This window comes from Stegostoma tigrinum, chromosome 11 (genome assembly GCF_030684315.1).
Source record: "Stegostoma tigrinum isolate sSteTig4 chromosome 11, sSteTig4.hap1, whole genome shotgun sequence".
NCBI lineage: Eukaryota > Metazoa > Chordata > Chondrichthyes > Orectolobiformes > Stegostomatidae > Stegostoma > Stegostoma tigrinum.
This window is the reverse complement of record NC_081364.1, coordinates 52,363,411-52,378,848: the sequence shown is the minus strand read 5'-3', so window position 1 is coordinate 52,378,848 and position 15,438 is coordinate 52,363,411. Positions and strand designations below refer to the sequence as shown.

The 15,438-nt window shown below is 44.4% G+C and overlaps 1 protein-coding gene across 2 annotated transcripts; it reads left to right on the top strand.

Moving 5' to 3' along the window:
* The first annotated feature begins 118 nt into the window (after positions 1–118).
* kctd6a (potassium channel tetramerization domain containing 6a) lies at positions 119–15,071 on the top strand. 2 transcript variants are annotated; one of them, XM_048547726.2, is made up of 3 exons: positions 119–319; positions 7,254–7,398; positions 14,132–15,071. In XM_048547726.2, exon 3 carries the CDS (start codon positions 14,132–14,134, stop codon positions 14,816–14,818), a length of 687 nt encoding a protein of 228 aa, XP_048403683.1. In that variant the 5' UTR covers positions 119–319; positions 7,254–7,398; the 3' UTR covers positions 14,819–15,071. The 2 variants fall into 2 exon arrangements, with proteins under 2 accessions (XP_048403683.1, XP_048403682.1); XM_048547725.2 differs by lacking the exons at positions 119–319; positions 7,254–7,398 and adding an exon at positions 9,888–10,004 and having other exon boundaries at positions 14,132–15,068.
* Positions 15,072–15,438: the final 367 nt, after the last annotated feature.

Here is a 15,438-nt window from a genome sequence, read left to right as displayed (position 1 = left end):
AGCATTCTCTGGAGAGAGAGCAGAATTCAGCATGGTAGGGGTGACCGATTGGTGGGGGTGGAGGGCAGAGGGAGATGGTGTGAGCAAGCTAAGAAATGGGTAATGTCCAGTCTGGAAGGAATCAAATGGTTTCTACACTAAACGAAATAGCAAATTACTGCAAACGCTGGAGGTCGCGGCAACTCAGACAGCGTCCATGGAGAGCCAGCGCTGCAGCTTGCATACCTCGATACCCTTAAGAAAGAAAGTCTTTTCTTGAGGCGACGGAAGAGGCAAAGGGTGAAGTGAAGACTTGGGACCGGCGCAGCTTTGAGACAGGGTGAGTGAGTCGGTGTTGCTGCATTGTGGAGTGGAGTGTGCACATTCATGTCGGTGCACGGCGTTGATGGCTCCACGGGTGCTGACTGACCCCGGCGTTTGTCGTTTTCAGTCTATATCTACTAACCTTTTGCAAACTACGATCGGGTCTGACGAACTGCAGCCGAACGCGAAAGTATTAACTCTGCTTTTTGAGCACGGACGCTGCCACACGTTCGCCCGGCGATTTGTGTATGGCCCGCCGTCGCATACTCCGCCCCTGTAATCCCTCCTCCCCCCGCCAAATCCCGCCCCCACAATCCCGTATACACACCGCCTCCCACTCCGCGACAAACCCCAGCTCTCTGATGAAGGGTCTAGGCCCGAAACGTCAGCTTTTGTGCTCCTGAGATGCTGCTTGGCCAGCTGTGTTCATCCAGCCTCACATTTTATTATCTTAGAATCTCCAGCATCTGCAGTTCCCATTATCTCTCAAACCCCAGCCCCAGCACAGTTCCCCTCCCGCCCCCCCCCCCGCAAACACAAGCCCCGCCTCAATCCCCCGGCAAACCCCAGCCCCAGCACAGTTCCCCTCCCGCCCCCCCCCCCGCAAACACAAGCCCCGCCTCAATCCCCCGGCAAAGCCCAGCCCCAGCACAGTCCCCCCCCACTGCAAAGCCCAGCCCCAGCACATTCCCCCCTCCGGCAAACGCCAGCCCCAGCACAGTCCCCCCCACTGCAAAGCCCAGCCCCAGCACAGTCCCCCCATTGCAAACCCCACCCCCACCACAATCCCCCCTGCAAACCCTGTCTCCACAATCCTCCCCTGCACTCCCTCCCCACAACCCCCACCCCTCTTTAGGTGGTCCACCCACCACCATTCACCTGTCATATGTGACCGTTTCCCGCTCCGTCCTGGACACTAGCTCCATCATTCCTTCCCTTGCTGTACCTGACAGGCCTTCAAAGCCACGTAACCCCCTACCTCCGGCCAGCTTCACAACTGACCCCACCCCGGGTCTGGAATGGATACTCTTCCCCCATCATCGGCCTCTGGGCTCGACGCCTCATTCCCAGACCACACCAACAATTAAGCCCCCAACCCGAACTCACACCAGCTAACAGTCTCCCAGAACCGACCACCCTCTCTGTCTGACTGATCCAATGACATTTTCCGACCCGAATGGAACAGACTTTCCCCATGGCCTTAGCCCCACCCCACCCTCCGCTTCCCTGGGTCCGATCCACCCTCACCAGTTACCCTGACCTCTCCGGAACCGAGCAGCTCCTCGCCTGCCTGACTGAGCCATGAACCACCAAATGCTGGAATCGACAGTTCCTGACCCAAAACACTCACTCATTCACTTACCTGGTACCCTACCCACCTGCCATCCTACTCAGATGGCATCCAACTATTCTGGCATTTTACTTCCCTCACCCAGTTGCCACTCAACCCCAGTTATTACTTACAGTTTTATAGAAGTTGTCAAAGTGGCTGGACATCGAAATCTCAGCACTTGGCACACTGATCGCTGCGTGGTTTTCATGCTATTTCACTTTGTTCGTGGATTTCACAGGGTCACAACAGGGACTGCCACCTTCAGGAATCATCAGCACAAATTACTTCTAAGGGTAAATGGGTAATTTTAATCTGGTCTGGATTGGAAATAGTGTTTCCTAATAGTCAGGCTTTAATTTCCACATCCAGCTTGCCCCATGACTGTTCAGGAGCTGTATACTTCCATCAAGTCACTTCATGCACTTTTGGACTCGGGTAAAAACCATCCCACCCAACCTATTTTCGTTAGACATGAGATAATGGGAATTGCAGATGCTGGAGAATCCAAGATAACAAAGTGTGTAGCTGGATGAACACAGCAGGCCGAGCAGCATCTCAGGAGCACAGAAGCCTCTCACCATCCCCCTCTCTCTGATGAAGGATCTAGGCCCAAAACGTCAGCTTTTGTGCTCCTGAGATGCTGCTTGGCCTGCTGTGTTCGTCCAGCGACACACTTTGTTATCTTCATTAGACATGTGCTTGTTCTGGGTATCATTCGAGCAAACTGACTCTGAATCACTCCAATGCATTTACATCCTTCCTTAAATAAAGAGACCAGAACTGCACACAGTATTTGAATTGTGAACTCTCCAATGCGCTGTGTAGCTGAAGTATAACGTCCTTACTTTATGATCATTTTTCTTGTATAAGATGTGTATTCCATTAGTTTTCTTAGTTATCTGTTGTACCTGGATAATAACTTTTTAGGGCTCATGCACTAGAACACCTAGATCTTTCTGCACTTTGGAATTTTGCGGTTGTTCTCTGTTTAGGTAAAATACAGTTTATTCATTCTGCACTCTGACTGTCCCAGGAGGAAATTTCCAGCAATTTAACCCCCACTCCTCCACGAATCACACCATTAGTATAAATGTTCATGACTATGATTCAGTCATCCACATGGTCAATTGCTTCTCTTTTGTAACATTATCCAGAATAAAACAGCTACACCGGGTTCTTTGATGAACTCAAAATAATGTATTTCTTATTACATAAATCTTAGGCTTACAAATAAGTGGCAAACACAGGTTAACAGTGATCCAGAATTAGATTGATTCCAAACACACACATTCTCACTCAACACAAAAAGACAACAGCCTGTCCAGAGACGATGCATTAACTAAACGCAAAAGGGACAAAAGCACCACTGTTGGCCCAGTGTTGAAAACACATAGAATATGATGACTTCGTAGTCAGCTAGGTTTTCTGTTGATGAAATCAAATTGCTGACAGCCGTTGGAAAATGATTGCAATCAACCTTACCAGAGTCTTTGGAAAGTAGTCACAGTCCAGTTTTCAGGCTTTACATGATAATAAGAAATATTTACCTTTAGGAACTTAATCAGGTTTCCATCAAGCCTTACCGAGAAAATGATTTCAGGAGAGAAGTTTGCTGCTTACTGATCATTGAGAGTGTAAAATAGAAAATGGAGTCCAGAAAGTGCTGCATGATAATTACTAGCATAGGAGCCCCCCTTTGTGATTTTTTTTTTCCAAAACCATATTTTTGTGTATCTGTGGTCATAAACCAAATTATTTTCTCCTTGAATTCATTGCTTGGCTTCTGTTTTTTAAAAAAAAATTCTGTAAACATCAGGTGGGTACAGCACATATTAAATTGTTGAATTCATTCTTTGTAAGACTACAGAGTACCTTTTTCAATCCAGGAAATATCCAAATTGTTTCTTATCTTCTCCTCTTTCATATAGTACTGACAGAATAATATATATTCCTAATACTACCAAGGTGAAAAATTTGTCTGCCAGGCTTAATCTATTAAGTTAGGTTGAGTTAACCTAACTTAAGTCTGCCACTCAACCAACTTACTGGTCTGCAACTTCCTGATGTCCTCTTCACAACAAACAAAAAATTAGCTACCATTTCTTCCTTTCCCCCACTTAAGTAATTGATGAAAATTGTAAAACTTTGAAGCTCCATCGCTCACCACTGCGGTACTCCAGTCGTTGCATCCTGCAAATCAGGAAAAAAAAATCCATTTTAGCCTATTCTGTCTTTTTGTGAGCTAACAAATCTTTAGTCCTTCTTTGCATGTTGTCCGTACACCATGTGCTTTTAATTTACACAGTGACCTTCTATGTGGTACCTTGTCAAATGCCTTCTCAAAATCCAATTATAGTACAGCAATGGACTGCCCCTTATCCACAGCATGAAGTTATTCCTTCAAAGAACTCCAATAAATTGGTTAAACATGATTTCCCTTTCACAACACCACGCTGACTCTTCTAAGGTACCTTGACGTTTTGTAAATGTCCATCTATAATTTCCTAAATGACCAATCCCCACGAAAGATGTCTAACTAACTGACATACAGTTTCCTGTTTCATTGCCTTCCTCCTTGCTGGAATACTGGGTTTATATATGGTAATTTCCAATCTGTTGAAGCCTTTCCTGAATTTTGGAAAATTAACACCAATGCATCTGCTATGTCATTAGCCTCTTCTGTCAAGACTGAGATGAAATCTGGCAGGATGAGAGGACTTGTCAGTTTGCAGCTCTATCATGCTCAATACTGCTTCCTTAAAGGCTACTTTTCTAAATTCCTCCCTCCCTTCCACATCCTGATTCACAGCCAATACAAGAATGTTTTTGTATTCTCTATAGTGAATATGGAAGCATGGTGAGAGGCCCATTGGAGCCTTTATCACCATTTGTAGTTGGCAAGCTGCGGGGATGGTGTGCGACAGGGAGGAATCGGTCTTGGGGAGGTGACCCTTTTATTAGACCTGACTTAAGAAGAACCCATCAAGAATCATCCCCAGCCCTTGCTGCCAATTCATTTTCCTTGCGCTTACCTCTGGAATGGAATCAGTAACAATATCCTAGGATGAAACAAAGAAACTTTGCCGTGCAGGTTCATAGTTCCTTGAAGGTGAAGTCACAGTTGGGCAGGGTAGTGAGAAGTTGTTGGGCACATTTGCCTGTTTTCGTCAGTGCATTGAGCAGAGGAGCTGGGATGTCGTGTTGTGCTGTAGAGGACATGGGTTAGGCCACTTTTGGACTATTGTGTTTAATCTGGTCTCTGTGCTATAGCAAAGATGTTGTTAGAGTTCAGAAAAGATTCACAAGGATGTGCCAGGGTTGGAGCGTTTGAGCTATAGGGATAGGCTGAATAGGCTTCTCACCATTTTCCCTAGAACTTTGGAGGCTGCGGGCTGACTTCATAGAGATTTCTAAAACCATGAGGGGCATGAATAGGGTAAATAGCCAAGGTCTTTTTCCCACAATAGGAGAGCCCAAAACTGGAAAGCGTAGGTTTAAGGTAAGAGGGATAAGATATGAAAGGGACCTCAGGGGTAGCTTCTTGATGCGGAAGGCGGCGCATGTATGGAATGAGCTGCCAGAGGAAGTGGTGGATGCTAGTATAATTACAACATTTTAAAAAGGCATCTGGATGAGTAGGAGGGTTTTAGAGGGATATGGGCCAAATGCTGGGAAATGGGACAAGATTTATTTAGGATGTCTGGTCAGCATGGATGAGTTGGACCAAAGAGTCTGTTTCTGTGCTGTATGCCTCTATGACCCTATGAGGCAGCCTTGTGAGCGTGTTGTACTAGCAGCAGCTACTTCCTCCTTAATCATAATGCCATTGAACAGAGCTGCTAACCTCTAATTGGCTGGCATCTCTCAGTGGTTGAAATGGATGTCCCAGTAGAAGACGCTGGATGTTTTCAAGGCAGAGATCGACAAATTCTTGATCTCAGAAGGAATCAAGGGCTACGGGGAGAGTGCAGGGAAGTGGTGTTGAAATGCCCATCAGCCATGATTTAAATGGCGGAGTGGACTTGATGGGCCAAATGGCCTTACTTCCACTCCTATGTCTTATGTCTTATCTGTCTCTGACCTATCAAGTGCCGGAGTGTTACAGTATACAGTAGACTATTAAAAATTGATGAGCATTTCCTGCTAGCAGCTTAGGCCCCATTATCTCTACAAGATTTCACTCAATATCTGTCACAGCGAAGGAAAAGGACAAAATACTAGTGACACAACAAAGGAGGAATGTAGCACGTTTCACACGAGTACCAAAACAATTGGAGATAGAATAGTTTCGGCCCTGAACTTCAGGAAATGTGCATTACCCTTGGAAGCGCTGAAGGAATTAGAGGATTTAAAGGATTAAATTATTTTGGTAGTTCTGTAACCTTAATTAGGCTTGTCTCCCCTTGATATGAAAGTTGAGGTACTGTCAAATAAATAAGGTAAGGATGCAATTGGATTGACAGAGAAATAACTGGCTCAGAATTTGCAGTCAACAGTGAAGTTGTGGCAATTGCTGTTGACATCGGAGAAAGCTATTCATAAAGATTTAGCCGTCTTTGTCCTATGAATTTATACTTCACCAACATTAATTTGAATCTCGGATTGCTAGGTTTTCAGCAACACAAATGTCATTGGTTGCTTATCCAGTTTAATCACATTTCTCATACTCTTACCCAGCAAATCAGGAAGCAAAGTTAGAAATGAGTATGTTTCCTTTTTTATTACCATTTTACAGAAAAGTGAACTAAATGCTTGGGACATAAAGATGTGAATTGACTCAAAGCTTTGACCGGAAACTAAACTGGTCTAGCCAAATGAATACAATGATTACAAAAGCAGTTTGGAGGCTAAGAATCTTGCAGTGAGTAACTCACCTTCCAACTCCTCAAATCCCTTTCACCAGCTATAAGGCACAAATTAGGAGTGCAATGAATTACTCCCCATTTGCTTAGATAGGTACAGCTCCAAGAACACTTGAAGCTTAACACCATCCAGGACAAAGCAGCCTGCTTGATTGGCATTGTATCCACAAAATTCACTCCTTCAACTCCACTTCCTACTGATGCTCAGCAGTGTCAGTCTGTATTATCTATAAAATGCACATAGAAATTCACCAAAGCCCCGTAGACAGAACCTACCAAGCCCAAGACCACAATCCTTAAGAAGGTCAAGGGGAGCATTTAGATGGGAATATCACCACCTGCAAGTTCTCTGAAAACCTCTTTCAGTCCTGACTTAGAAATATATTGCTGTTCCTTCAGTGTTGGTGGGTCTAAATCCTGCAGTGTCCTCCATAATGACATTGTGGGTCTAACTGCAGCAAATGGATTGCAGTGGTTCATGAAGGCAGCTCACTACAACTTTCTTGAGGGCAGTTAGAATGGGCAGTAAATACTGGCATTGCCAGCAACTTGTGCATCTCATTAGTGAATTTTAAAAAAAACAAACAAATTATAAACATGTATGGAAGCAGACTTTCACGAATAATATATTCAAACTAATTCAAATCATAATTTACAAATAACTTTCATGTTGGACTTCCTAACATATTAAATTGCTTATAAATTACATTCTTGGGTTTGACACTATAGGAAATAATATTCTATAATTTTTTCAGGTTTAGAAGCATTTGAGTCGGTTGCTCGTTTTAATGAGTGGATTGCCAAGGCAACAGGGAGGAGGAAATCATCTGTTCCATTGCACGAAGCTGATATACTGTACACATTGCTCGCTGTTTGATAGCAGATAACTATAGAATAACGGTAATGACAATATTTGTACTTCCAAACATGCATTATAGTCATTCATCTGGCCTTTTTATAACTTATTGTAATTGCAAAATGTTTAGATTATTTTGTTTTAGAAAACGTTATTGTCAAATGTAAATAACCCTTTTTTTTCAATCAGTGCTGCAGACTTATCAATGTGTTTTGAGGCGCAGCCATTCACTTAGGGATTATTACAATGTAGCGAGGTTAATTATAATTTTTATGTTAATTGTCTGGAAAACGAAACGAAATTGTTGCAGTTTGCCCAGAACGGATGCCATTTACTACCATAGATGATGGGAACTGCAGATGCTGGAGATTCCAAGATAATAAAATGTGAGGCTGGACGAACACGGCAGGCCAAGCAGCATCTCAGGAGCACAAAAGCTGACGTTTCGGGCCTAGACCCTTCATCAGAGAGGGGGATGGGGGGAGGGAACTGGAATAAATAGGGAGAGAGGGGGAGGCGGACCGAAGATGGAGAGTAAAGAAGATAGGTGGAGAGAGTGTAGGTGGGGAGGTAGGGAGGGGATAGGTCAGTCCAGGGAAGACGGACAGGTCAAGGAGGTGGGATGAGGTTAGTAGGTAGCGGGGGGTGCGGCTTGGGGTGGGAGGAAGGGATGGGTGAGAGGAAGAACCGGTTAGGGAGGCAGTGACAGGTTGGACTGGTTTTGGGATGCAATGGGTGGGGGGGAAGAGCTGGGCTGGTTGTGTGGTGCAGTGGGGGGAGGGGACGAACTGGGCTGGTTGAGGGATGCAGTCGGGGAAGGGGAGATTTTGAAGCTGGTGAAGTCCACATTGATACCATATGGCTGCAGGGTTCCCAGGCGGAATATGAGTTGCTGTTCCTGCAACCTTCGGGTGGCATCATTGTGGCAGTGCAGGAGGCCCATGATGGACATGTCATCAAGAGAATGGGAGGGGGAGTGGAAATGGTTCATCAAGAGAATGGGAGGGGGAGTGGAAATGGTTGCCCCAAGATGACATTCCACATCAAGCAGAGGTTCACCTGCACATCTGCCAATGTGGTATACTGCATCCACTGTACCCGGTGCGGCTTCCTCTACATTGGGGAAACCAAGCGGAGGCTTGGGGACCGCTTTGCAGAACACCTCCGCTCAGTTCGCAAAAAACAACTGCACCTCCCAGTCGCAAGGCCCCAAGATGACATTCCACATCAAGCAGAGGTTCACCTGCACATCTGCCAATGTGGTATACTGCATCCACTGTACCCGGTGCGGCTTCCTCTACATTGGGGAAACCAAGCGGAGGCTTGGGGACCGCTTTGCAGAACACCTCCGCTCAGTTCGCAAAAAACAACTGCACCTCCCAGTCGCAAAGGCCCCAAGATGACATTCCACATCAAGCAGAGGTTCACCTGCACATCTGCCAATGTGGTATACTGCATCCACTGTACCCGGTGCGGCTTCCTCTACTTTAGGGAAACCAAGCGGAGGCTTGGGGACCGCTTTGCAGAACACCTCCGCTCAGTTCGCAAAAAACAACTGCACCTCCCAGTCGCAAACCATTTCCACTCCCCCTCCCATTCTCTTGATGACATGTCCATCATGGGCCTCCTGCACTGCCACAATGATGCCACCCGAAGGTTGCAGGAACAGCAACTCATATTCTGCCTGGGAACCCTGCAGCCATATGGTATCAATGTGGACTTCACCAGCTTCAAAATCTCCCCTTCCCCGACTGCATCCCTCAACCAGCCCAGTTCGTCCCCTCCCCCCACTGCACCACACAACCAGCCCAGCTCTTCCCCCCCACCCATTGCATCCCAAAACCAGTCCAACCTGTCTCTGCCTCCCTAACCGGTTCTTCCTCGCACCCATCCCTTCCTCCCACCCCAAGCCGCACCCCCCGCTACCTACTAACCTCATCCCACCTCCTTGACCTGTCCGTCTTCCCTGGACTGACCTATCCCCTCCCTACCTCCCCACCTACACTCTCTCCACCTATCTTCTTTACTCTCCATCTTCGGTCCGCCTCCCCCTCTCTCCCTATTTATTCCAGTTCCCTCCCCCCCATCCCCCTCTCTGATGAAGGGTCTAGGCCCGAAACGTCAGCTTTTGTGCTCCTGAGATGCTGCTTGGCCTGCTGTGTTCGTCCAGCCTCACATTTTATTATCTTGCCATTTACTACCATTATTGCTTGTGCAAAGGCCAGATTTTCACTCAGTTTCCAAAGGTTTTCTTGAGGCGAATTACCTTTATCTTAATAATAGTCGAGGCCTGAATAATGCTTTAATAATTGGCTTCTGAGTCGTTTGAGCACTGGTTCGAGGCAGTATTTAAACATTAATGTCAATATGTTTTAAAAGACTCCCTTGAGTATCTGGATTTCCATCTGGAAGTCTCCGCAGTTCCATTCATGAGCACGTCCTCATTCTGATCCAAATAAAACCGAGCTGCCTTGATCAAAGATGGCAGTGGCCGGTTCAAAGCGGCACGCCATGGCGGCAGCCAGTCCCGCATGCCCACTGTCCGCACGTCAGCGCACGCATGCGCGGAGACGGCGCTGGCTGCGCGGTCGAAGCTGAGTTTTGATCGAAGAGCTCGGAGCGAATGGATAATGGAGACTGGGGCCAAGCGGTAAGAACCGGGTCGGCCGGTGGGAACGAGCGTGGGTCGGGGCGCCTGCTGCCAGTCTCACACGGGCGAGTGCGTCTGAGTCGTAGCGGCCCGGGGCCCGGTTAGGGGACGGAGCTGCTGCGTGGCGGCCGGCCAGGCGGCTCCTGCAGTTCGGTCCAGCGGCGCTGCGGCCGCCCAACCTCACATTTGTGTGTGTGTGTGTCCGGACAAACGTAGGGAGAACGGATCGACAATCATAGGCTGGCTTCATGTCGCAGACATTTGAGTATAATTCAATCCACCCTGACTGAATTAAACAGCTTTTTTAATTTGGCAAAAAGCATGATTGGTTTTCTGTCGTTTTTCATTGGTGGCTTCGATTTAACTGCATCCACCACCGTCTTCAGGCGTCTCGTCTGTCAATGAATTAACATCAGGGAAAGCGTTCGTGATTCATTTTAACGAATTTACTTGAACGTTTTGTTTTTGCATCGTGTGGCCATCTCAATATATATTAGTTAAGCAGATAGAAGGTATAACAACATGGAAAAATTAAATAGGCAGTACTTATTCCTTTATTCATTTACGGGGGTTTGGCATCCCTGGCTTGGCCATCGATTGTTGTTCATACCACGCTGCCTTTGAGGTGGTGGTGAGTTGCCTTCTTGAACCACTGCAGTTTTTGTTTAGCAAAAATATATTAATAGAAAAAAATATTTATGTATGTAATAAAGCACTTCAGATCTACACAATCTTTTCATCAGAGAAGAAAACATTGGAGTTTGACTTTCTCAACTTACAATTAATCTAAGGGCATTTCTTCTTACTTAGGCTGGGGACTATTTACATGTGTCAAATACTAACTGATGACATTTTTATTGCAAAAATATGCTTTATTCATAAAAATAAATCTTTATGTGCATACACAATTAATAAAGCCATTCAGATCTATACTGACCTTACAGAGAGGAAACATTTCAGTTTGGCTTTCTCTGTACTTAATTTTAAGCTATAGGCATTTATCTGAGGCATCAGAAGGGTCCAATAACTAAAAGGAAGCCCCCCCCCACCACCATTGTACTTTGGCAGAAAAACCTTAGGGATTGATTAGGGCGGAGTGGTGGATGTGATCTATGTAGACTTCAGTAAAGTGTTCAACACAATTCCTCATTGGTGGACTGGTTAGCAGTTAGATTACAGAGAATACAGGGAGAACTAGCTATTTGGATACAGAACTAGCTCAAACATAGAGGTGGTGGTGGAGGGATGCTTTTCAGACTGGAGGCCTGTGCCACAAGGGTCAGTGTTGGGTTTACTGCTTTTTGTCATTTAAGTGATTTGAATGTGAACATAGGAGGTATGGTTAGTAAGTTTGCAAATGATATGAAAATGTGCGGTGTAGTGGACAGTGAAGAAGGTTACCTCACCGTACAACGGGATCTTGGCCCATCCGATCAATGAGCTGAGGAGTAGCAGATTAATTCATTTATCTATTCATTTAGATAAATGTGAGATGCTGCATTTTTGTAAAGGCAAGACTTATGCACTTAATGGTAAGGTCCTGGGGAGTTTTGCTGAACAAAGAGATCTTGGAGTGCAAGTTTATAGTTCCTTAAAACTAGAGTCGCAGTTAGATAGGATAGTGAAGAAGGCATTTGGTATGCTTAACTTTATTAGTCAATGCATCAAGTACAGGAGTTGGGAGGTCAGAGTCATAATTATACAGCAGGGAAACAGGCCCTTTGGCCCAAACTGGTCCTTGCTGATTATGGTGCCCACTCAGCTAGTTCTAATTTCCTCTAAATATCCTTATCCCTCCATCCATATATCGATCCAAATGTTTTTTAAATGTTGCTGTTGTACCTGCCTCAACCATTTCTCTGGCAGCCCACTCTATATATGCACTACTATCTGCGTGAAGAAGCTGCCCCTCAGGTCCTTCCTAAATCTTTTCCCCTCTCACCTTAAACCTATACCCTCAAGTTTTCAATTCCCTATTCCTGGGAAGAAGATTGTATGCATTCGTCCTATCTGTGTCCCTCATGATTTTATACACCTCAATAATGCTACAGCTATACAGGCCATAGGTTAGGCCTCTTGGAGTACTGCATGCATTTCTGGTCTTTCTGCGATAAGGAAGGATGTTGTGAAACTTGAATGGGTTTGGAAAAGATTTTCAAAGATGTTTCTAGGGTTAGAGGGTATGAGCTTTAGGGAGTGGCTGAATAGAATTGGGCTATTTTCCCAGGACTGTAAGACGCTGAGTGATGACCATATAGAGGTTTATAAGGTAATGAGGGACATGGATAAGGTCTTTTCTCTGGGGTGAGAATGTCGAAAAGTAGCGTGTAGGTTTATGGTGAGACGGGCAAGCTATAAAAGGGAACTAAAGGGTAGCTTTTTCATGCAGAGGGTGGTGCGTGTAACGAATGAGCTGCCAAATGAAGTAGTAGAGGTTGGTAAAATTACATCATTTTTTAAAAAAAAAATCTGGATGGGTATATGAACGAAGGGGAATTAGAAGGATATGGACCAAATACTGACAAATGGGACTAAACCTATTTAGGATATCTGGTCAGCATGGATGAGTTGAACTGAAGAAAGTTCTGTTTACGTGCTGTTTTTCTCTGATTCTACGATGGTCCTTCCCCACTGCACCTCGCAGCAGCTGCTCCAAGCGTTAGTGTGTTTGCAATTTATTTGGTTTTGGATGGGGGCACCCGCGATGCCATTAGGGAGGGTGTTTCAGCCATTCGACCCAGTGACACCAGTATCAGTAATATATTTCCAAGTCAGGATGATGAATGGCTTGGAGAAGAAATTGCAGATGGTGGTTAGGCGTAGTACCTTTTGCTGTTGTCCTTCTGCATGGAAATGGTCCAGGGTTTGGAATATGCTGAAGAGACCGTGTTTGTTGATATGGTGCCAATCAATTAGGCTGCTTTATTGATAATGGGAACTGCAGATGCTGGAGAATCCAAGATAACAAAGTGTGAAGCTGGATGAACACAGCGGGCCAAGCAGCATCTTAGGAGCACAACAGCTGACGTTTTGTGCCTAGACCCTTCAGAGAGGCCTGAAACGTCAACTTTTGTGCTCCTGAGATGCTGCTTGGCCTGCTGTGTTCATCCAGCTTACACTTTGTTATCTAGGCTGCTTTATTCTCTGGTTTCAAACTTTGAGTTTCGGAGCAGTGCAGATCCAAGAAGTGGATCTATCACAATCCTAACTTGTGCCTTTGTAGATGCTGGACAGACTTGAGTCTGGAGGTGAATTACTCATCTCCAACCCTTGATCTCTGACCTATTCGTGTAGATTCAATATTGATGTGGCTAATCCAAGTCAATTTCTGGTCAGTAGTAACCCCTGGAATGTTGATAACCGGGATGGCGGGGGGGGGATTCAATTGTGCTGTCATTGAATCTCACGGGGAAATGGATACATTCTTTCTTGCTGGAGGTGGACTTTGTCAGGCACGAATCTTATTTGCCATTTGTCAACCCTGATCTGGAAGTTATCCAGGTCTTGCTCCATTTGACACGGTCTGCTGTAGTATCTGAGGAGTTGTAATTCTGTTCGACATTGTGCAATCAACGTAATGTTATGATGCAGGGAAGGTCATTTGAAGCAGCCAAAGATGGTTTCATCAGTAAACGGAGAGAATGGGCAACGAGAAACTCCTGCAGAGATCGCTGATCACAATCACCACCCTAATTTTCCTTTAGTGTTAGGTACGACTACAACTAGTAGGAAGTTTTGCCTGATTTCCCATTGACCCCTGTTATGTTAGGGCTCCTTGATGTCTCTCAGAAAATTGTATGTATATTGCCTAAAGAATATACTTATGCAGCAGCAATATTTGAACTTTGCAGAAAAGAAAAACCTACAAAATTTTATTCAGTGTTTGGAATCTAGAAAATGAATATCTTAATTCGACTTTGGTGCCTTAGCAGTCACCTGAGTTTCAAAATTAGATGAACTTGAAATGTTGGTTTGCATATTGTTGTTAACCTAAAATGTCATGAGATGCTTATGCTTCTAAAAATATTGTTGAGATTGAAAAGGTTTTTACATAAATTGATACAGTAATATGGACAAAGTAGTTTGTTGTAACAATTCATGGCTTGGCTTTACTTTTCTTATTACAGATGGCTGATCCTGTCACCCTTAATGTAGGAGGGCACTTATATTCAACATCAATATCCACACTAACCAGATACCCAGACTCCATGTTAGGTGTCATGTTTAGGGGTGACTTCCCCACTGCCAAAGACTCTCAAGGAAACTATTTCATTGATAGAGATGGACCTCTCTTCAGATACATCTTGAATTTTTTAAGGACTGCAGCTTTGACACTACCTCATGGCTTCAAAGAAATCGACCTCCTGAGAAAAGAGGCTGACTTTTATCAGATAGAACCTTTGATTCACTGTCTGAATGATCCCAAGCCCCTTTACCCCTTAGATACCTTTGAGGAAGTGGTGGAACTGTCTAGTACCCGCAAACTTTCCAAATATTCAAATCCAGTAGCCGTCATAATCACACAACTGACTGTCACTACTAAAGTTCATTCGCTGCTGGAGGGTATTTCAAACCATTTCACAAAATGGAATAAACACATGATGGATACCAGGGACTTCCAGGTGTCCTTCACGTTTGGACCCTGTGATTATCATCAGGAGGTGTCTCTTCGTGTTCATCTGATGGAGTACATTGCAAAGCAAGGCTTTACCATCAGAATGACAAGGGTACATCACATGAGCGAGAGAGCCAATGAGAACACAGTGGAACACAACTGGACCTTTTGTAGGCTGGCACGAAAAACTGAAGACTGACCATCCTTAGTGGTAAATTTTATAATGAATAGTAATGGCACAATGTAATTAAATACCCAGGTAACCATGTTCTTCAATTCTTCTATTGAAAGGTTACTTTTTGTACAATAGCAAAGTATTCCTATGCATATTGTAACCAAATGATGCTGTTGAAAGAAGGTATTAATGTAAGATGTATATTCCTTAATGTTCTATTAACAGTATGTTCTAGATTTGTATTTCCTCAAGCAAATACCTGAAATTGTAGCTTTTCCCTGTTTTCTCCATATACTGATGAAATAAATAGAAAAGATCAAAATATTGTCTTTGTACATCTCTTGAGTAAAGATTTTGCTCTGTGAAATTTATCTACTAGCCAGCTTAAAACTGTCAGGCAAAGTAAATTAGAGTGAAAATAATGAGCTGATTTTTATTAAAACTTAAGTTTGGGTATTAGGAACTGAATGGGACTCTCGAATGTGTTTTTAGTGGCAATATTCTTTCAAGTATATAGTGTTGAGATAACATTTTAATTCTCTCCATTAACCAAATAATTTAAAAATTACTTTGCCTTTGTTCCTGAATTAAGATCACCAAACCGTACCAGTGTACTGTGTATTTAATTTTAGGACGTGCTGTTT